We start from the raw sequence: 21,220 nt of genomic DNA, 5'->3' as shown, positions 1-21,220 counted from the left end.
ACCTAGTACTCGAACATGAAAAATCTCTCTTTCTCTCTCTCTCTCTCTCTCTAGAACTAGTAGTCGGATTTCATATTACTAACTTGAGCGTATGATAGATAATATCGTAAAATCTCTCTTGACTTCGATCAAGCAAGATCCGTCAAATATTCCGGGTCTGAATCAATGGGTTGTTGTAAATAATATTTTCAATTCACTAAGATATAAATAATATTTTTTCCTAATATCATCCCTCATGCAGACACAGTGGGTTGTTGTAGTTCAATATATTTATCACACAAAGTTTTTAATAGACTATCTTAAAGTATTAGACTTGAATTAAATACCAAATTTCGTCTTTGTCACCTTGGAAAAAGAAAAAAAGCATTTACAGTCTGAGCAGCTATCTATCGAATTATAATGGAAACGGGAGCTCAGTTATCAGCGCCTCTCCGCCGCACTCCGATACATGAGAGAACGCGTCATCTCGCTCCTCCATCGATCGCCCCCCCTCCCTCCCCACCACCGCCACGTTGCCCAGATCCACGCCCTTCTCCTCCGGTCCCATCCCGACCTCCTCCCTCTCTTCCTCGACCGTCTCCTCCTCGGCCTCTCCCCTTCCGCCGCCGCCGTAAGGCACGCGCGCAAGCTGTTCGATGCCCTTCCCCAACCGGACTCCGACCTCTGCAGCATCGTCGTCTCCGCCTGCTCCAAGCTTTCCCTCCACCGCGAGGCCCTCGCGGCCTTCTATTCCGCCCACCGCAAGGGGAGTCCCATCTTGTTCCTGTCCATCCCGCCTGTCCTCAAATCGTGCGCTTGGTTGCCGGCCGCCGACCAAGGCAAGCAAGTCCATTGTCATGTCTTGCTTCGCGGATTTGGCTCCAATGTCTTCATTCAGGCGGCGTTAATCGATTTCTACTGCAAGACCGGCGATCTGGGTTCCGCTCGGAGGGCCTTCGATGAGATAGCAATCAAGGACCCGGTCATCGTCAACTGCTTGATCTCGGGGTACTCCAAAGCTGGAGATGTCGTCGAAGCGCGACGACTGTTTGACAATATGACCAAGAGGACATCGGCGTCTTGGAATTCGATGATCTCTTGCTACGCCCACAGCGGGAACTTCGCGAAAGCCCTGACGTTGTTCGAGCGGATGCTGAAGGAGAAGGCTCGCCCGAACGAGATCACCGTCGTGACGCTGTTGTCCATATGCGCGAAGCTGGGCGACCTGAAAACCGGGTTGAAGATCAAGTGCTTGATCAGCGACATGGGCTTGACGATGGACTTGATCGTGCGGACCGCAGTGCTGGAGATGTATGTCAAGTGCGGGGCTGTCGACGAGGCACGTCGGGAGTTTGATGAGATGGTACACAGAGATGTGGTGGCGTGGAGCGCCATGATCGCCGGCTACGCCCAAAATGGAAGACCGGATGAGGCGCTCGAGCTCTTCGAGAGGATGAAGGCGGAGAACTGCAAGCCCAACGAGGTCACTCTCGTCAGTGTCTTGTCTGCTTCTGCGCAACTGGGCTCTGTAGAATTCGGACAGCATATAGGAAGCTACATCGAGAGTCAGGAATTGGCATCAGGGGTGTATGTGGGCTCGGCGCTGGTCGACATGTACTCCAAGTGCGGCAACATCGGAGGTGCTCGTAGGGTCTTCAGCAAGATGAAGCAAAGGGATGTCATTACCTGGAATTCGATGATCGCCGGCCTAGCATTCAACGGTTTCGCACAAGAGGCGTTCGATCTCTATCACCGGATGAGGGACCAACACTTGAAGCCGACCGACGTAACCTTCGTCGGGTTGTTAACAGCCTGCACTCACACCGGCCGAGTCGAACAGGGGCTTGCGTTCTTCCGCAGTATGAAGCCAGAGCATGGGATTGCGCCAAGAGTCGAACACTACGCGTGCATAGTTGACCTCTTCTGTAAGTCCGGGCGCTTGGAAGACGCTTACAAGTTCATCTGCGAGATGGAAACGGAGCCGAACGTTGTCATCTGGGGCACGCTGCTGAGTGCATGTAGAATCCATCCCAACGTCGAGCTTGCCGAGGTCGCCGTGAAGAAGCTAGTGGTGCTGGAACCAAATAACTCCTCCAACTACGTCCTCCTCTCCAACATATATGCCAATGCAGGTAGATGGGAGGAAGCAAGAAAAATGAGGGATCTAATGAGGTGCAAAAATGTGCAGAAGCTGTATGCTTATAGCTGGATAGAATTGGAGGGTGCAGTTCACAAGTTCTTGGTGGAAGACACCTCTCATCCAAGCTGCGACGAGATCTACAAGGCGGTTGACGGGTTAAGCCTACAACTCAAGTGGGTGGGCTATGATCCTAACTTGGAGCTCATCTGACGGCACTCTTCGGTTCATGGCACTCACTGGTGAAGCTGTTCTTCTTCCCCAGGTTCAAGAGACTGCTGCTGTTGTTGTACTCGGTAGGTAGCATGAAGTAACACAACTTGGGAGGAAAGCTTGGTTCATTCTTTAAATGTTATTGAAATAGACAGATTTCTTAGGGAGATTATAATCAGTACTGTTAGGGTAAATTAAGCCGTAACCTCGTGGCCGACGCGGCTGCGTTCGGGACCGAATGAACTGCGATGGTTCGATCGCGACGGGATTCTCGTTTTCTCTGGGAGGAGCTCCTCGCTTGGGCATTTAGTGGGATGCCTCCATCTCTGTAGATAATAATAATAATAAAGTACTCAATTCATTGATTTATTTTTTATTGATGTATTATAATATTTTTAATTTAAGCAAAAAAATATTTATTAATATTTTAAAAAAAAATAAAAAAAAAATATTTTTTTTTTCTTTCCCGATTGATATATTGTCATCTTTGTAGAGATGAATTCTAAATTGAATATACTTATTGCTGATTATTATGAGCCGTCCAAGGAGAGGAGAAATATGATGAGCCTATAATAAGCCTTAATGGTTGTGGACACAGGTTAGAATTCATATGGCGAGGCCCCCCCTCCTTCAGCTCTGTGATAGACTCGAAGAGGGAATGGGTTCAGGAAGTTCCACATGAAGAGGACGAAGCACAGTTCCTCTCTGCTCTGCATCGAAAGGACTGATGCTGCTGTTTGGGTTTATTGTCACTCTCTGTCAGTGAGCTCTTTTCGCCAGTGGAATTAAATGTTCACATGTTGTGTTCTACGGCCACCTCCAGCGCTGCTCATCAATGGCTTCTCCCCACATAGAGTTAATGTACGTGCATGGAGTTTTCTGTCTCACCAAGTAACAGAGACCAGTCGACGGGTCTCGTACCATTCGAATCCAGCGATGACTTGTGTTTCCAGACTCCATCGATGCGTCGATGAAGTGATGGTCGTCTTAAACTCATCTTCCCAACCGAAAACGTGCAGGCGGATTCGTCTCGACATCTGTGCAAGTACACAGCACGGAAGGAAGATGATGGTTTAGCTTTCTACTAGCCTTGCCATTTTCACTGCAGCATGTTTATGATACCAACATGAAAGCAGTTACACTGTGGTTTTACTGGATAACAACTCTCTCTCTCTCTCTCTCTCTCTCTCTCTCTAGATCTCAAAATGCCGGTGATCTCAGCAGCTGTCGTCGAAGAACGACAGAGCAAGCTCACAGAGCAGGAGGAAGACGAAGCACGTCCAGCTTCTAATGTGCATCACTGTTCATGTTCGTGGAACACATCTTAGACTGGAAGGTCATACGAACTCCTCTCTCTCTCTCTCTCTCTCTCTCTCTTGATCTCAAAATGCCGGTGATCTCGGCAGCTGCAGTCGCAAGAACGACCGTGCGCGCAAGCTCACAGAGTGGGAGGAAGGCAAAGCATGTCCAGCTTCAAATGTGCATCGCTGTTCATGTTCGTGGAACACATCTTAGACTGGAAGGCCATACCAACTCCTTTCTTCTTCTTTCTATCATCCCTGTCATTCCCATCCCAGCATTGACACGCACTACCACCATCGATCGCTCTCATATATTTATTTCTCGGGTAAACAGGCATGTGAGCAATCAATGCTCATCAGCGGACTTCCTCGCCTCCATGATTCAGTTCGATGCCTCCGTGTCCCCTTCCCGTACCCCCTACACAGTACCATTCTGGAACACGTAGCCTCCGCTGCCATACTCCCAACCAGCGTAGAATGTGGAACCCTAGGATACGCCATACTCCCGGTATTCAATCATTACTCACAGCAACATGGAACGATTCCATGGCCCATCCTCGCTCTTTCTTTTATTGCTTCTTCTTCCCTTGTGAATGACTTAAAGCTTCTAAAGATCAAAATTATTATTGATAAAAGATAAGATTTTTTTAACTATACGAGGAAATCTCTTTATTCTGTTGAGAGAAATCGTCTATTCTACAATACCGAATACAACATGATGCAGTATAAGAACACTATAATTGGTCTGATCGGATCAGCTCATAGGAAAAAGTAGAGAAACTAAGGTAGGTGGTCGATGTCTTTCGAGTGTTAGCAAACAATGTTTCCATGGTGGTTGAGGAACAAGGTCCATTGATTTCCATGGCATTACGCCCCTCGCAGATGTGAATGCCAACCATGACGACAAGCCCATGCCGCCCCATCAGGATAGTCCTGTAGACTATAATTGCTGATCTCAGAAAATTAGGTCGACTTCATCAATTCCGACATGCCAAACCCCTACCTTCCTTCTCAGCTGTAACCCTCCTCTTCTCTTCAAAGCCTCTGTACCTTTATATATCTCCTTCTTTTCCGATAAAAGAAACGCAGTGCAGTTCATCTCCACAGCTTCGCTGCATACTGACCACCCCCCCCTCCCGCTCCCCCTCTTTAGGTGCAGCAAATCCAGTGACGATGAGATCACGCAGCACTCCGATCCAACTTCTCAAGCTTACCGTCTTCGTCCTGTTGGCCATAACCATCACCCTCGCTTCCCTTCTCCCCTCCAAACAGAGATTGCTTCTCTTCCTTTCCCGCCACAAGCTGCTCCTCTTCTCCCTCCTGTGGTGCAAGTTGGTAGCGCTCCTTGCCTACGCTCGTGCTCGCCCGCTCCCTGTCTACCTTCTGGACTTCAGCTGCCACAAGCCTGGGCCGGAGAGCCGTGGCAGCTATGAGATCTGCGAGTACTTCGGCCGCCGCAGCTGCCAACACTCCGCCGAGAGCGAGGCATTCATGCGTGCCATCTACCGCAAGTCCGGCCTAGGGGATGAGACCTACGCGCCGCCCTTCATCTTCCAGACCGACTACAAGGCTAAGTTCCAGTACGCCATCCTGGAAGCGGAGGACGGCATGTTCTCCTGCGTGGCGCATCTGCTGGCCAAGACCGACGTCGATCCCTCCCGTATCACCGTCCTCGTCGCCGCATGCAGCATGTTCTCCCCCTCCCCTTCTTTCACATCCATGCTCGTCCAGCGCTTCCAGCTCTCGCCCTCCGTCAAAACCTTCAACTTCTCCGGCATGGGCTGCAGCGCCGGTACCATGTCCTTGGACCTCGCCGCTACAATACTTCGTCGACAAGTGGGCTACGCTCTCATCGTCGTCACCGAGAGCACCAGCCTCAACTGGTACTTCGGGGACAACCGCCACATGCTCGTCACCAACTGCATCTTCCGCGCGGGCACTGCGGCCGCATTGGTCACCAGCGACCCAGCGCAGCGGGAGAGAGCGAAGATGGAGGTAATGCGAACTCTCCGCACCCACCACGGCGCCGACGACGCAGCCTACAACGCGGCCATCCAGATGGAGGACGAGGACGGCCACGTCGGTGTCGCGCTCACCAAGGACCTAGTTCGGGTGGCCGGCGTCGGCCTGAGGAACCACATCTCGAGGCTGGCACCCAGAGTGCTTCCGGTCTCGGAGCTCCTCCGCTACGTCTACAACGTCGCGAGGTCGTTCCTGGCGGGCGACCGGAAGGCGGTGCACGTGCCGGACTTCACCACGGCGTTCGAGCACATGTGCATCCATGCCGGGGGGAAGGCGGTGATCGACGCGGTGGGGCGGTTGATGAAGTTTGAGGAGGAGGTGGTGGAGCCGGCGCGGATGTGCTTGCACCGGTTCGGGAACACCTCCAGCAGCTTGGTGTTCTACGAGCTGGCCTACTTCGAGGCCAAAGGGAGGATAAAGAGCGGCGACAGGGTGTGGATGCTGGCGTTCGGGACGGGGTTTAAGGCGTGCAGCGTGGTGTGGAGGGCGCTGCGGGATTCCAGAATCGACCCCGACAACCCATGGAAGGACTGCATCCATAGGTATCCTGTCTCCATCTGAGGCGATGGGCATCTGAATGGGAAATAAAAGCATCAATAAAAGACACAAGTTGTATGTTTGTTGATTCCAAGGATTAAGGTCAGGCGGATTACGATCGGGCATAGATAGATAGATAGATAGATAGATGCATGTCATATTAGATTTTGTTGGTCTACCTGTAGAACGAACGAACGAACTCACAGCCACGCCTCTTTGTCGTAGCGTTTCGGCGTGCAGCATACGTAGTGTTTCGTTGCATGGCTCCGTCGGTTCGCGCTTTGTTTTCGGGTCAATTAGATGTTCGATGCCTCGGCACTCGACATCATTATAAAGGAAAGTAAAAGCATGCATTGAAGTGGTCGTCTCTTAAATGTTCTTCCGGGGCATTAATTGGCGTGGGACCCACCGATGGGGCCCGATGTTTCTGACGTAGGCATCTTCGATTTCCTTTTTTTATTTTCGAAGGCTAAATAAAACAATTAAAATCTGCGATGATTCTATTGGTATTTCTCACAGAAAAAAAAAAAATTATATTTTCCTTGTCATCAGCAGTCAAACATCAATTAGATTAATCATGATTGGCATATAACGTACGCTTCTATAGATTATACGTCAAACATACTATATATATTTTTATTTCTCTTCCCACATTTTTATCTCAGACATAAATACCAACTCAAGATTTCATCCTCTGTCCAAGTAAAGAAAGCACAGATACAGGAAACAGAAGTTCCAAAATGATGATATGAACACAGGAAGTTCGATGCATCACTAGGAAGATGACTTCCCACACGAGGTTATGATCATGGAATATGAAGATACATGCACTCTGTTCTATGTAGTAGTTGCTTGGTAAAGTCAATGCCAGTCTCCAACTGCTTGGATCTGTGTACCAATTCATGGGGATCAATTACTCTTCACATGGTGATGTAAAGATGCCAATTTTGATACGGGAAAGTGGCAACACCAAAGCTTACAAGTTGCAGAAGAATTTGAATACAATCTGACAACTTCCTTCTATGTGTCCGAACTATGCCGATTGATTAAATACAGAAGACTGCACAAAAGGTTGTTCATTGAACTTGTAAGTCCTGCCAGCAATTTACTCTGAAGTCGTACTTTGTCCTACACTTGTTTGAAGAGCATGGAAAGGAGAGCAGGTTAGGAAGCAACACCGGACTCTGGTTCGGGGGCAAAGTTCAGTGGCTTCTTCTCAGCATCCCACACCAATGTGCATTCATACTCCGAAACATATTCCTACAAAAATTTCAAATCACAACAATTTGACAACATTTATTTGGCTTCTCTTCAAGTAAATTGTTCGTTTAGCAGCGGTCCAGTGGATTTCTGAACGTGAACATGTTCGTCAAGACTCGAATCATGACTTGCTATAGCAACTGAAGAAACTTTTAAGTAAATGTTTTCATTCACGATACATGCACCAAAAAGAAGAAAAGAAAAAAATTGCATGCCTTGAATTATCCCTTAAAAAAATATTTGTTGATAAAGCGCAATATTTACCATCAAAGAGTAGTATTTTGGATAAAGAACAAATGTAATATATTATAATAAACAGGGCATCATTGTTGGTATATATAAGCAGAGAGGAACATGTGGACAACAGACCACACGCAGATACTTGAGTTGGAAGGTTTTATGAAAGTTTTGTGTGAATCACAAGTCGACAACAGGCTTTTCAATGCACCAAATCAGAATAATCTTTTCATTGTTTTTGAGCATTGATATTTACCTCAAGTTTCCTCAGTAGCTCCTTGGCTGAATGGGCAGATATAATGATGTGCCGTGCAGCTTGCGATATGAACCCTTCATCAACAGCCATATCGAGAAAAGACAACAATGAATTGTAAAAGCCATCAACATTAAGTAGTCCAACCTGGTGAGTCAATAATTTTGCTGTTTCAGAGAACATGCGATTACAGCAAGAAACATACAAGTATACATGTGAATGCACATTTAATATGACAGATATCAATCGAACAAGAGGTCAATGTAGCAAGTATTAAGTAACATAATGTGGATATCCAATAATCATCACCAAAAAATTTATGATAGTCTCTGTAGCTGAAGTGTTAGTGCAACTAAATCCATGTATTATATGCTTAGGTTGGAAGAACCCAAACTTGCTGCAAGCTCTAGACTACTCCATGATTGGTGTCCCAATGAAATCTTTTTTATGATTGCAATCCTCCTTAACTATTGGACTGGATCATTGCTGAAAACATGGATTTGACTAAATTGTTGCCCATTCTAAAATAAATTAAGCAACATCTAGAAGATGAGCAAACAACAAATTCCTTAGCTATAGTTCGCGGCCAAAGCAAGCGACGCATGCATCATTGTAATCTGTATTAAGGAGCAATATTATGATGGACTGTAGTATATGTAACTAAACAATGGAAGGCATGTTAGGCATGAACACATTTAAACCTTTGGCAATCATAGACAAGGTTAACACAAGAAAACACTTTCAACAGCTACAGGGGCTGAAATAAATGTACCACCAGCAACAAACTGAAGAATAAATTCCATTCTGTAGCAATTTTTCTAAAGCTAGTTGGCACATCATTCCCTACAAAATAGGGATTAGAATCTTAACAGTACCGGTTTCTTGTGGATTCCAAGCTGAGCCCATGTAATGACCTCAAGTAGTTCTTCAAGTGTGCCATATCCACCTGATGTGTGACTGATATTACTAGATGGTATAAAATTGAAGTGGCACAAATACAAACATCGAAGAACCGGTAAATGATATAAGGAGCTGAAAGACTTATACCAGGCAAAGCAATGAAGGCATCTGCTTGGCGAGCCATCTCCGCTTTCCTTTCATGCATGTCTGATACAGCTCTAACCTCTCCAATTGTTCCACCAGTTAACTGTATTGTACAAACTAGTCAATTTAGTGAATTATAGATTCAAGCATGCAGAACAATGCAATTCCAATTTCACTTCCAGAATTGTTCAGATCCACACCGAAAAGCACTCAACTATTGCAAAATGATAAGAGTTCAAATTACATAATCAGTTACATAAAAACAGGCAGGAAAAATTAGATACTAGCAATAATTCATTAAAAAGGAAAGGTAATTTTTGAGACAAACTCACCTCCTTTGGCATCAAGGACTTCGGAATAACCCTGAAACACAGAAATGTGATCAATTTAGCTCGCGAGTAAACCAAAACCTTCAACTTCTCTGTGTAAAGACAAGCAAGATCATTTAATATTACCAGATAGAGAGAGGGACTACAGGAAAAGGAACATACACATGGCCTTTATAATATTTATCCAGTAATGACCAAGATATATAGATTTTCGTTGTCAAAGACACATGATAATTTGAAATTACAGGATGAAGATAGGGTATGGAGCAGGAATGTACACGTGATGTTTATCATATTCATCCAGAAAAAAGACAAAATATCTTTTTCTGTGGAAAGAACTATCTGTTAACAAACAAATTAAGCCATTGGGTAAGAAGCAGAGTTTGGGAAACCCTATCAGAAATCCCATTTTTGTGGCTATGCATTATCTTCCCTTCCAGATAGCACCACTTCTCTGCCTGTGGTGAAGTACAATGAACACAAAGCAGGTAGACGAATCCTCACACTACACTAAGACTTAGCTGAAGTAAAGGACAAAAAAGTAAAGAAGTTGCCGTTTTAGAAGGAGGGAAGAAGGAACCAGCACACCACTATAGTCCAAAAACAAACAGTTCACAAATGGCGAAACATGACAGATGAGAGGGAGAGAGAAAGAGAGAGACCCCAAGACATGGCGCCCTCCATCATGAACCGCATGAGAGACCAGGCCCATCAATCCAATGCTTCCTCCTCCATACACCAAGTCGATGCCATTCTTCACCTGCAGCGCAACAAAATGGAAACAAAAATATCAGACAACACGTGTCGAGCAGCCAAGCACATCGTGCTTGTCAAGTTCTGGTAGCCATCACCCTGAGATTGAAGAGGAATCAATCAAAGGAAAAGTAGGAAAGCCATGAAACCCCAGATGAAAAGACATGGGATGGAAAGCTCATGTAAACGGGGGGGGGGGGGGAGTAATGCGGGGAGCAGGGTGATGAGTCATGATTTGGAGGCAGCACGTTTCTCTCCCATGGAATGGCTCTGAAAGACTCCTCCATTAAAAAACGGATTCTTGTTCGCTTTCTATTCTTTCGTTTGGTTGACAGAGATCACGCAGGAAGGCTGCTCAACAGACAGCCAGATTACAGCTAGCAACCGCTCATGCGAAACCACGAAATCCTCCCACCGCACGGACGCACCATGCCCTCCTGCATCGCCTGCGAGCCCTTCCCTATCCCCCATCTCCTCAGCGAGAACAAATGAGAGGGGAAAAAAATATCGAATTTTGGTGGTAAAGATGAAACCTTTAAGCAAAGCACCAGCAGCAAAAGGATCGACGGTACCACATGCGAGGAGCAACGATCGAGAACTGTTGCATTCGAATCCATTACAAAATCGATGAACTGCCAACAAAGCCCTAAACTCGAAACAAGGACATAACCGATTGGCCTGACGCCTCAGTTGTGCAATCTTTGATCGGTGTCAACGAAGAGAGGGGAATGAATAACAGGAAAACCCAGGGAGAACAAGCGGAGTATAGGACTCGAGGAAAAGATTTGTCGAGGCATTACCAATTCCTTGCCGAGCTCGACGGCGGCCTCCTGATAGCTGGGCTTCTTCCCACACTGACTCCCGCAGAACACGCATATCCTCCGGAACCTGGACGCCTTCTCCACCCCCGTCGCCGCCGCCTCCATCGTGCACTCCATCCCTTTCTCTCCCTCCACTGCCACTCGCCTCTCCATACAAGAACAAAAGGAAGGCACACTCCTCCTTCCTCGCTCTCGTGGTGACGACGCGGACGAACCCTCTCGTCAAAGGGAACCCATCGATCTCTATTTATATCGTGTGAGGGCGACAGGGGAGGGGCGGATTCCACTCCACCCGTAGCCGGTACAGCTTTAAGATGCGAGCTCCAACGATCTGAACGGCGATCATGGGCTGGCGCATCAAGAAGATCGTGCGGAGGGCGCGCGCGCGAAGGATGATTCGGGTGGGTAGGATTCCCGCAAAAGATCACCGTCCAATGAGACGTGGCGAGATTGGGGTGCGGTGGGGATCAGACCCAAATCTTGGGTCGTTTAATGACGATATTAATTTCGAATCTTGATGCATGGTTTCTAGGTCCAGATGGAACCGATACGAGCACTAGGTTGCTTAGTGCTTTTAATGCTACGGTGTCATGCAATGCTCCTCCAATGCCCTTATTTTTACCTCAATTATCCATCAATTTTGGGTTTAAATAATTATTAATACAAGTATATATATGTATACATATACGTAACGAAGCATTAATTGGTCGGATTAATTAGAGGAGGGATCTCATGCTAGCAACGTCATGGTGACAGCCTGGCACTTGGCTGTCAGGTCTCCAAGTTGCCGATTGTTTGAAGGAAGAGTTAGAGAGTGACGTCACCTGGTGTTCGTAGTATAGCTTGCTTGGAATGGGAGCTTTTGTATGAACACGAGAAAAGGCAGCTGATGGAATACGAGGGAGATATCATTGGAGAATGTCGAGCCACGGGAGGGCATGGAAAGTCGCATCCTTTTTGCCTTCCTATCCTCGTCCTATTAATTAACATATAGAGTGGGCCTGTGCGAAGAAGTATAGTAGCATGTGTCGTCAAACGTTGCAATAGAAAAAGGAGATTCATGATGGGTTGTGCATTCCATGTCCAAATCAATACGGCATTATTTGGCCAAAAATGACAAATCTCATCACATAACAGCGTAAAGACAATATTTGTTGCTTATTATTACTTATGCTTTACATATACGACCATAATGATCATGATTGATGTTTCACCATCTGCACCTTGTACAGGTCTTAGTCTACTGGATATCTTAGTATGCTCTTGCATGATTCGCTCTCGACAAGCATCACACTGTTTAGGTGATTGATGTCAATTAAACTCCTCTGATCAAACTATTAAAACATTTGACAGAAATGTTTCTTTAATGCACATACAACTCCAAATGCTTTGTCATACAGAAAGAACAGCATGCCATTTAGATTGCTTCCCTAATGGTTGAATGCTAATGCAATTATGAAATGCAAGGATGCCAAACAAGTGATTGAAATGACTGACTTTCGATTACCACCACCATCATCCCCCTTAATATCTGTAAGTTGGCAATCACACTTCAATCCATCTAACTTCAATTGTATCCACCTGTTACAAGTCAAATGAACATTGTGATTGTGTAACTTTTCCCAGAAACTAAGTGAAGTTATAATTTTTTTATTACAGGAACACCAAAAATCATATCGACATGAATCTGACTTACTGAAAACAACATGTAAATGTAATAGAATTAAAGGACACAAGGACAAAGCACAATCATGTTTCTCCTCCAATAGAATGCTCAGAATTAAAGACAACAAATTTTGGTTTGCAATAGAGGTGGGATTAATATAACCATTCAAGAATTCTCCATCTCTTAGATCTATAAACACATCGATGAGCCTTGTACTGCGATTAAGATGGTAACCATGCACATAAGGTCTGTACAATTAATTATGATAGCCCCATAAGCTACGTTTCTCATGCTTTAATAGCCATTGTCTGAGGCAGATAGATGCACGGAAAACAGCAAAATAAGTGACTGAAGGTCAATCCAACCAGAATGAAATGTTTGATTCTACATCTGACAGAATATCAATAAAACACAGACACCATGAAAATCACAGGCACGGGAGGATACATAAGTTCAAGCAGAACAGTTTCGGACGGTGCAAGTACAATGAATTCCTGTGAAGAAAGTCATATAAGAGAAGAAGACTAAAAAGTTTATTTCTAAGAGATTTCTGAATAATCCATAAAGATTCAACTAAAAAGTTCTTACAGATGAACAATCGCATAGGTCTCTGTGAGTTATCTCACGATGATTTGCTATTTCAAGGTCGCTAGCTGCTTGATCCTGTGCGAGTTGCTTCTTTCAGTGGTTAAAACTTAAATCTCATAGTTGAAAATTTAACTAATTAGCCATCTGATTTATCAATTACTAACTAAGCATCATCCTATCGCTTCTCTTGTACACATGAATGATGATTATGTTTGGTAGTCATTATGAATCTAACGACTATATTGTTTCAAATTGTTGCACGGAACTAACTATATTTCCAAACCTCACTCAAAGTCTCTCTTTAAAACAAAATTTTCCAAAACATTTCTGAGTTTGATCCCTGATCAAATTATCGGTGGATGGCAAATGTGCAACTACAGCCTAAGATGAAGGTGGAACTTTTAATAATTTGGATAAGTATGAAGGACAAATAAACCATCAATTTCTTAAGAAGAAAGCATGACCACCTTATATAATTTATGCCCAAAGATGCCCACAACCATAAGATTCTGATGGACCTTAACTCAGAGAACTATTCTCAATGTCACCTGATTTACCTGATAAGATGCTTGACCTTCCATCAAACAAATGATTATCATAAGAGACATCTTCCATTCTATGCTGTTCGATAGGAGTTATGATTAGGACTGTGGCTTTGTTGCAGTATCCACATAACTAACTAAGCATCAAGCTTCACATTTAAGTTCCCCTCCCTATAATTCAACCACTTCACACACTTCATGCCCAAAGGTGTTCACAGCAGCTAAAAGAAGTGACATCCCTTAAAAGAGATGATGGTCAGATTCTTACGGAACCTAAACCAGAGAACTAGTCTAAAGGTCACCTGATTTACATTTAAGTTCCCCTCCCTATATTTCAACCACTTCACACACTTCATGCCCAAAGGTGTTCACAGCAGCTAAAAGAAGTGACATCCCTTAAAAGAGATGATGGTCAGATTCTTACGGAACCTAAACCAGAGAACTAGTCTAAAGGTCACCTGATTTACCTGAGAAGATGATTGATTGTCAATCAAATGGAGTGTTCGCATCACCTATCTATGGAACGGAAAGCGAAAGCAGCACAAACAATAACACCTAACACTCACATAAGAAAGCCGAGTACAAGATTATAGAAAATGCAATCAATAACCAGACAATCCAACTAAATGAACCAAACTGTACATAACCCCAGACACGAATCCAGACGGCGGCAGTAAAGAGACATAAACAAGTTATTCTCGAGGAGCACTGAGTCATAATGATTTTGCAGTAACATACCAACGAGGCCCCAACTTGCCCACACAACCATTAGATCTTCTCGACTTTGTCCGTCTTCACCACGGGGTTGGCTTTTGCAATCGCGTCCTGCGCAGCCGCCCTGTAATCATAGGCACAGTTATGCTTATCAGAGTACCTGTGGATCGAGCAGAACACCTCCCCGCAGCGGCACTTAAACCCCATCAATCCGACTCTCTTATTGCAGAAGCTGCAACGGTTGGGATTCTTCTTCGGCAAAGGGGCCCCCCCTTCCGATGTGGCCCCTTCCTCGCTCGAGTTCACAGATTTAGCGATTCCGTCATCTCCGCTAGGCTTCTCGTCGACCCGCTTAGATTCAAGGGCCGGCGGAATCACAAGCGTCTCCATGGAAGCCTTTGATTTGCTCAAGAAGAAATCCTTGTAGCACTTGGAGCAGAGATTGTTCGTCGCCGGGCATCCGAAGAAGCCACAGTTGTTGGCGCAGAGGACGGGGATGTTGGAAGACTGCAAATCCGTCTTCCCGGTCTCTCGCTTCTGCCCCTCCTGCTCCATGTCCGTAGAAGAAGAACGGAACCCTAGCTGTTGCTGATGCTCCAATCCGACCGCGGTCTCCTCCTCCTCGACCTGCTCACGAATCAATAATTATCCAAATCAAAACCCTAGTCGATGTGAATCGGAGAACCGCTCACCATACTGGATTATCGCGAATCCACTCGAACCGAGAGAGGAATTCTGTAAAAGCGATGCATGGATCGAGAAGGAGAGAGGGGTTTGGAGTACCGAGAGAGAGAGAGAGATCGAAGAACCTAACAACAAGCGGTAGATCGATCGAGAGGAGGAGAATTGCTAAGGGATCGGGGGATTACGCGAGAAAGAAAGACGGAGAGAGGTCTTTTAAGGACCTCATAGAATTATGGGATTTATGTACAATAATTGCCGGACCTTTTCAGGGAAAACAAAATGATGCTTTGAGATCTAACGGTGAATGATGCGATAGTTCTAGATATCTGACGGACAAGATTGTTCGAAAAAGGACCGATTAGGACGTGAAAGCGAGTGCCTCAGTAAATTAAAAGCAGTAGCGGGCGGTTTGGAAGGCGGCAGGCGCGACGTCGACACCTAACAAGTACACGTCGCCGGTGACGTCAGGAACGGATTACCTTTACCTTTACTATCATCATCATCATCATCATCATCATCAACATTATAGAGGAATACTGCAACGTACCCTGTTCTCATCCCATGCTCGCTCTCATATACTTTGTTACAGATCAAACATGTTCACGATACAAACAAGAACAAACACGGGAATACAACCAAATTAACAGTATATATTACAGAGGTCAGAATGTGCGTGGGGAAGCAGGAAATTTCTGTGGCAGATTGAATGGTCCATGGCACCATAGACAAACTACTAGGACTATGAGACAATTACATTGGCGAAGCTCCTATTCATGTACAATGCAATTACCAGATCCAAAAACATGTATCACATATAAAACATTCATATCTAAGTCCATCCAGATCACAATAAAAAAAGAAATAGTTAGACACAGTAAAAAGTGATCAAAAGCACACAATTCATATATAGCTTCAACTTGTTGTCACATGCATTTCTTGGCATGGCATGACTGATTAGAAGAACTTTAACTAGCATCAGTTCTTTCCTTTTTCCTCGAAAGTTGCAGAACTGAGACTTAAGGCTGCACCAGTTACAGCTCTTGAACTAAATATGCATGAGATAGGCAGTTGTCAATAAGATTCATGAGGCGGGCTATCCGTGTGAATATCCATGGATGAATCACTGAAGCTGAGGGAATTGGTCTCCCGGTGTTGATTTGCATCAGGATTCCTAGATCCTGTATTTCCAGCTGGTACCACACCATTTACATAAAATCCATCTCCCTGGGCAACGTGATAAGGCTGAAGGCTCCTGCGCACAGGACTAGAAAGAGCATTTGAGAAAACTGAGTTTTTTGTTTGATCAGAGTGACCGCTTCGAGAGGCGAGTCCAACGGTTGGCTGCCCAAACAAAGCAGATGGAGGTTGTGCACTTGAATTTGTTGCATGCATTGGTGTATGATGTTGATGTGGGAATGATGATCTTGGGGATACTAATGCATCTTCTCCAGCATAATCCATCACATTCTGTGAAAAGAAGTATCCAATAAGCAAATTTTAGAAACTATAATGTGTTTCATATATTTACTGCTAAATAAGATATAGACAATCCAGGTGAAAAAGGTATAAACGAAAAGAAAAGGTAGCCTAATGCATAATACTCCCACAGAATCTGGGGAGAGTCAATATGCAATCCTTTATGCATACACAAAAGGCTATTTCCATGACTCAAAACCCTAGTCACTTGTATTACAAAGGAGCAATCCTATCATAAACCAGGGTCCACCTTCTAAAGATAAAGTGCAAACAATCAATGGGCTTAAAAGTTGAATATTTGTTGCTCGTTGGATCAACCAAACAAAATTCCAGAAACCTACATCAGTTAATGTTATAGCATGTTATAGATAAAAAGGACCTGAACTTGATACAGAAAAATCGATCCCAATGAACATGTTGAAGCCATGATCCAGACCAAACATGAATACTAAATATCACTACTATGAACCTTTAACCAGCATATTAATCAATGTCCCACACTGAGTGGAACAATGCTCCTCAACTGCTGAACTCATAGCATTTTGAAGATTGCAACAACTTATCATGGTTTGCTTAGACAGATCATGAATCTGTAAGAGTCAACCATATTGCAATATGGTTAATTCACAAAAGCAATGGAGAACAGGGACCAATAAGTTTTTGAATCACAATAACACAAAAAGTCAACCTAATCACAACATTTACCCATATGGTTGATTTCCATTAGTTGACTGTCATATGAGGTGAGTCTTGATATCATGATAGAGTTGCTCGTTTGTCATCTGCATAATCTAGGCTCAAATCATGGAAACAGTCTCTTAGCTTGTAAACATAATGTTGTGTACACTGACTCCCCCCACGCTTGTGGGAGTGCACCAGTGACCAGACAGCCCTTTACTAGTTAATTGTCATTTGACTGTGGAGAGATATTTGAATTTTAATTGACATAAACGACATTTAGAATTTCTGTTATGACAGTAAGAATTTTAAAGGTGCATTAAACATTTTATATTATAAATGTTTTTTTAAATTCAAACTAGCAAGTAGCAACTGATATCCATGATTGATAGTATTCAATTTAAGGCTTCTTGGATGGATGCTAATGGAAAACAAATATGTTAAGGATCTTAATATTTGGAGATAATATGGTATATAAAAATTTGTAAAGATAAATGCACTATTTTCATATTTTGAAAGTATAAATATGTAAAAGCCCTTGAAATATAAAAAGGGAACAAAAGATCATTTTCTGTAATGCTAGAATGGAAAATAAAGATTAAAAAATCGAAAAAGATGACATGAAAGATGAAAATCAATGGTACAACAAAATAAAAGAACAATCATTACAGAACCTGAATATGGGTAACTATATCAGCTACAGAAACCCTTGACCCTTCCTCATGCTTTCTCACAATCCACTGATAAAGCTTCTCCTGCATAACATATAATAAAGAAGAACATTATTAGATAAGAAATATCACATTTTGACAGTTTCAAAAGACTTCAAATAGAGATGGCAAATTCAACATCAGTAAAAAAAATCTGGAACATGGTTCCGGTGTGTATATTCAGCATCATGACTATCTTCTGACGGATTATTGGCTAGAAACTGGTGTCTAAAGATAATAGTGAATGATCCACCATCAGCAAAAAAATTATGACAGATCATAATAAGAAAGATGAATGTACACGAAAATTATTAATCAATCAATAGCTCCCTTGAGTATACTCAAATTATAACTAAATAACTGAATTAAGACTAATTATTTAAGAAAAACATAATTGTGCTAAAAAAACATTATCATATTCTAGAACTTATCCAATTTCATTCCCAGCCTTATCACTTTGGCTACCTGAATCTCATCATCAAATCTGACTGATGCACTGGGATGCAACACTTGACTTGAAAACTCCATAACCTGGAGCTAAATTTTAATTCTTGGACTTCTAACAACTGAGTTGAGGAAATCAGCCAATACAACAATATGACAATTTTGCTCACCAGTGTCCTCTGTCCCCATAATTACCTTGACCTTCAGACATACTGATCAAGAGAGCATCATTTTTAGAGTTCAAAATAGTTCATTGCAATATGTAATGTTGCAGACTTGGTTTTCTCATCACCGATTTGCAGCAACTTTTCACGACTTCTCACCATCCCAAAAAGAGTTGTTCTTCAGTCTTACCCTACTTTAAATCTTTAATGGATCTCACTCATGATAAAATTTACCACATGTCATATCTTTTGTCAGTTTGGTTCATGGTTTTGTCAATAGCAACTGTTTCTGCTAATTAACTCAGATTTATACTAATGAGTTTACAGCAGCTATAATGGAGAACAGATACACTCTAATTTAGTTAGTATTGCTATTAATAGCTCAAACTCAGGTTTGATCGTCGGCAGTGTCATGGGTGCCATTCAGTCTGGCTGGATTGCACCTTGATAATCAACAATGTCGAGCAAGGTTATGCAACAGGTAGGCAAGAAATAGGAGCAATAAAGATGGTACTTGCTGATTTCCAACATAACAGAGAGCACAACTGGTTATAAAAATGAAGTTATACGAGAGGGAGAGGGTTCTGTTACGATTCTGCCTTCTTAAGAGAGAAAGAATTAGAAAGTTAACAAAAGCATGCAGCTAGGAGCAAGAGGTCTAACTCCTACTACAGATCTTAAAAAACAAGCACCTGAACAAAATTTTGCAAAATCCTAAGCTTTAAACATCACATACCCATTTTCAGTGATTAAACAGCCAATTAATGATATCCACTTTAGTTAATTTTGAATTAGAAAGGAACCTCAACCAGATAATGGTAACTATGCTGGAATATCCAATTAAAATTTCTAATTGATCTACATCTTCAACAACCCAAAACAGGCAAGAATATATCCATGTAGCCAAACCCAAGTACATTAAAAAGAAAAAGCTGACTTGACTACAACAGAAAAAAAATCATAATCAAAGTCTGACTAGATGTATTCAAAAGGTCATGGTTATCATCTAAACAAACATTACATATACCTCAAGACCAAAATGGTACATGTACTGCTTGAATGTTACTACTGCATTATTTTCATCTATGTTCAAAGCCCATCGATAACAATAAAACGTGCACAATAATTTTACCCCTTTCCTTCACCCTAAAAATCAAGATGGCAAATGTGCAGGTGCTACAATTTTCGGACGGATGGTCATCACCAATCATATTCGCCACTAAGATTGCAACAACACATAACACAAGCTGATAATCGATATATTACAAACATACAACAAAACTGAATTGATAAGGGCTGAAAACACTACGTTCATATGCACGGCCAAATGAAACATCTAATTTGTTCTGAACATATTGACTATGAAATCATATGCATAAAAGAAATCATTTTTTTTTTCCACTCTAGCATGTGATTCTACCTAAACTAAATGTCGAATTCCAGAACAATATGAGAGGGGGAAGAATCAAAAGGCATCAACCGACGAAACAATGGATAATAGCGATAAGGGGCGAGGGAGGGGACGCGGGACAAGGAAATCAGTGGGACGGTGAGACAGGAGCTAACCATAGCGTGGCGCTCGCCGGCTTGGAAGGAGATCTTCTGCTGGTTCATGGCCTGCGTGTAGAGCTGCGAGAGCGAGTTAGCGGCGGTGCAGAAGGTGGAGTACAGCGTCCGATCCACCTCGTCGAGCCGCATCGCCTCCGTTTTCCGCTTCCTCGCCATCGATTCCAGAGAGATCGATCGAAGATGAAACCCTAGGACGCCACAAAAGACGAGGCAAATAAGGAAAGAAGGAAACCGCTCTCCACCCTTTACCGCCTCTCTCTCCCTCTCTCCCTCTCTCCCTCTCTCTCATTATATATATCTCTCTCCCCCTCGTCTCCTTAAAACGGAATCCAAATGCCGCTTCACAGCGACCCAAACGCCAAAGAAGAATAAAACGCGAGAGAGCTCAAATCGGCATCTGCATTGGGCTTCATTCGCTCCTTCAAACAAAGCCCGGTCCACCCGCTCACTTCCCCGATCCGATTACCGCCATCCCTCCCCTCGCAACTGTGTTCGCTGCGTAAGGGGCAGTACTCGGAAGTATCACCAGTCTCACCAATGTTATCGTCTCCCCACCTCTTCTTCATCCCCCTCCACATCTTTCTTCTGCTGCTGCAGCTATCGTGCCCTCGCTTCTCGCTTTCTAGCTGCCTCATTCATGGGAGACTTTCTGCTGTAGCCTCCAACAAGACGAATACTTCCACCGATCGTTGATCGGAGTTGCGGAGCAAATGATCCTAAAGCTTTCGTTCATATAAAATTACGGGCAATCAAATGACAGAGAAAAGGCTAAGGCTAACACTGTGCTTGCAACTTCTCCAATGTAACGTTGTATCAAATGCAGTTGCTCTTCAAAGATATGATAGCTCTCTGTGTGCATTACAAAAATATAAATGATATTAAAAAAAGAGCGAATTTTCGAAAAAAAAAAAATGTATTTTTAGATATTTTCAACAATATTTATAATATAACATAATATTTTTTGTTTTCAGTAATATTTCTAAAATACTATAATATAATAAAAATACTATAATAACATTGTAATATAGCTTTTTTTAATAATATTATAATGAAAAATATTTTTAAATGTTGATTATTAATTTAGATTAAAGCATCTTTC

The 21,220-nt window shown here is 43.3% G+C and overlaps 5 protein-coding genes across 7 annotated transcripts; 2 read left to right on the top strand and 3 right to left on the bottom strand.

Annotated features, from left to right (window-relative positions):
- Nucleotides 1-376: 376 nt before the first annotated feature.
- On the top strand, nt 377-2,698 carry LOC135680676 (pentatricopeptide repeat-containing protein At1g08070, chloroplastic-like). The gene has a single exon (XM_065194774.1). It carries the CDS (start codon nt 449-451, stop codon nt 2,327-2,329), a length of 1,881 nt encoding a protein of 626 aa, XP_065050846.1. The 5' UTR covers nt 377-448; the 3' UTR covers nt 2,330-2,698.
- Nucleotides 2,699-4,735: 2,037 nt separating this feature from the next.
- On the top strand, nt 4,736-6,547 carry LOC103993891 (3-ketoacyl-CoA synthase 17-like). Its single transcript, XM_009414117.3, has one exon. The coding sequence runs from the start codon at nt 4,804-4,806 to the stop codon at nt 6,211-6,213; it is 1,410 nt and encodes a 469-aa protein (XP_009412392.2). The 5' UTR covers nt 4,736-4,803; the 3' UTR covers nt 6,214-6,547.
- Nucleotides 6,548-7,117: 570 nt separating this feature from the next.
- Nucleotides 7,118-11,121, bottom strand: LOC103993890 (cytokinin riboside 5'-monophosphate phosphoribohydrolase LOG7). Its single transcript, XM_009414115.3, has 7 exons — nt 10,866-11,121; nt 9,975-10,072; nt 9,316-9,346; nt 8,987-9,086; nt 8,815-8,885; nt 7,943-8,086; nt 7,118-7,449 (listed from the first exon to the last, which is right to left on the bottom strand). The coding sequence occupies exons 1-7, from the start codon at nt 11,037-11,039 to the stop codon at nt 7,354-7,356; spliced, it is 714 nt and encodes a 237-aa protein (XP_009412390.2). The 5' UTR covers nt 11,040-11,121; the 3' UTR covers nt 7,118-7,353.
- Nucleotides 11,122-12,197: 1,076 nt separating this feature from the next.
- On the bottom strand, nt 12,198-15,329 carry LOC103993892 (zinc finger A20 and AN1 domain-containing stress-associated protein 8). Of its 3 annotated transcripts, XM_009414119.3 has the most exons (3): nt 15,089-15,301; nt 14,421-15,023; nt 12,198-12,467 (listed from the first exon to the last, which is right to left on the bottom strand). In XM_009414119.3, exons 1-2 carry the CDS (start codon nt 15,089-15,091, stop codon nt 14,451-14,453), a joined length of 576 nt encoding a protein of 191 aa, XP_009412394.2. In that variant the 5' UTR covers nt 15,092-15,301; the 3' UTR covers nt 12,198-12,467; nt 14,421-14,450. The 3 variants fall into 3 exon arrangements, with proteins under 3 accessions (XP_009412394.2, XP_009412396.2, XP_009412395.2); XM_009414121.3 differs by lacking the exon at nt 12,198-12,467 and having other exon boundaries at nt 14,270-15,023; nt 15,180-15,329; XM_009414120.3 differs by lacking the exon at nt 12,198-12,467 and having other exon boundaries at nt 14,270-15,023; nt 15,094-15,300.
- Nucleotides 15,330-15,962: 633 nt separating this feature from the next.
- On the bottom strand, nt 15,963-20,407 carry LOC135680674 (uncharacterized). Its single transcript, XM_065194773.1, has 3 exons — nt 20,119-20,407; nt 17,909-17,989; nt 15,963-16,547 (listed from the first exon to the last, which is right to left on the bottom strand). Exons 1-3 carry the CDS (start codon nt 20,275-20,277, stop codon nt 16,152-16,154), a joined length of 636 nt encoding a protein of 211 aa, XP_065050845.1. The 5' UTR covers nt 20,278-20,407; the 3' UTR covers nt 15,963-16,151.
- Between the last annotated feature and the right edge of the window lie 813 nt (nt 20,408-21,220).

Source organism: Musa acuminata, chromosome BXJ1-8, assembly GCF_036884655.1.
Source record: "Musa acuminata AAA Group cultivar baxijiao chromosome BXJ1-8, Cavendish_Baxijiao_AAA, whole genome shotgun sequence".
Classification (NCBI taxonomy): domain Eukaryota; kingdom Viridiplantae; phylum Streptophyta; class Magnoliopsida; order Zingiberales; family Musaceae; genus Musa; species Musa acuminata.
Note: the sequence above shows the minus strand (reverse complement) of the source record. Positions and strands in the feature narration are given on the sequence as shown.

Coding starts and splice junctions, on each gene's coding strand:
- LOC135680676 (XM_065194774.1), top strand. CDS start 449: ATGAGAGAACGCGTCATCTCGCTCCTCCATCGATCGCCCCCCCTCCCT.
- LOC103993890 (XM_009414115.3), bottom strand. CDS start 11,039: ATGGAGAGGCGAGTGGCAGTGGAGGGAGAGAAAGGGATGGAGTGCACG. Junction 9,347..9,974: donor GGAGGGCGCCATGTCTTGGG/GTCTCTCTCTTT, acceptor TCTGTGTTTCAG/GGTTATTCCGAAGTCCTTGA. Junction 8,087..8,814: donor TTGGAATCCACAAGAAACCG/GTACTGTTAAGA, acceptor TTGACTCACCAG/GTTGGACTACTTAATGTTGA.
- LOC135680674 (XM_065194773.1), bottom strand. CDS start 20,277: ATGGCGAGGAAGCGGAAAACGGAGGCGATGCGGCTCGACGAGGTGGAT. Junction 17,990..20,118: donor CCGGCGAGCGCCACGCTATG/GTTAGCTCCTGT, acceptor TATGTTATGCAG/GAGAAGCTTTATCAGTGGAT. Junction 16,548..17,908: donor ATATAGTTACCCATATTCAG/GTTCTGTAATGA, acceptor TTCTTTTCACAG/AATGTGATGGATTATGCTGG.
- LOC103993891 (XM_009414117.3), top strand. CDS start 4,804: ATGAGATCACGCAGCACTCCGATCCAACTTCTCAAGCTTACCGTCTTC.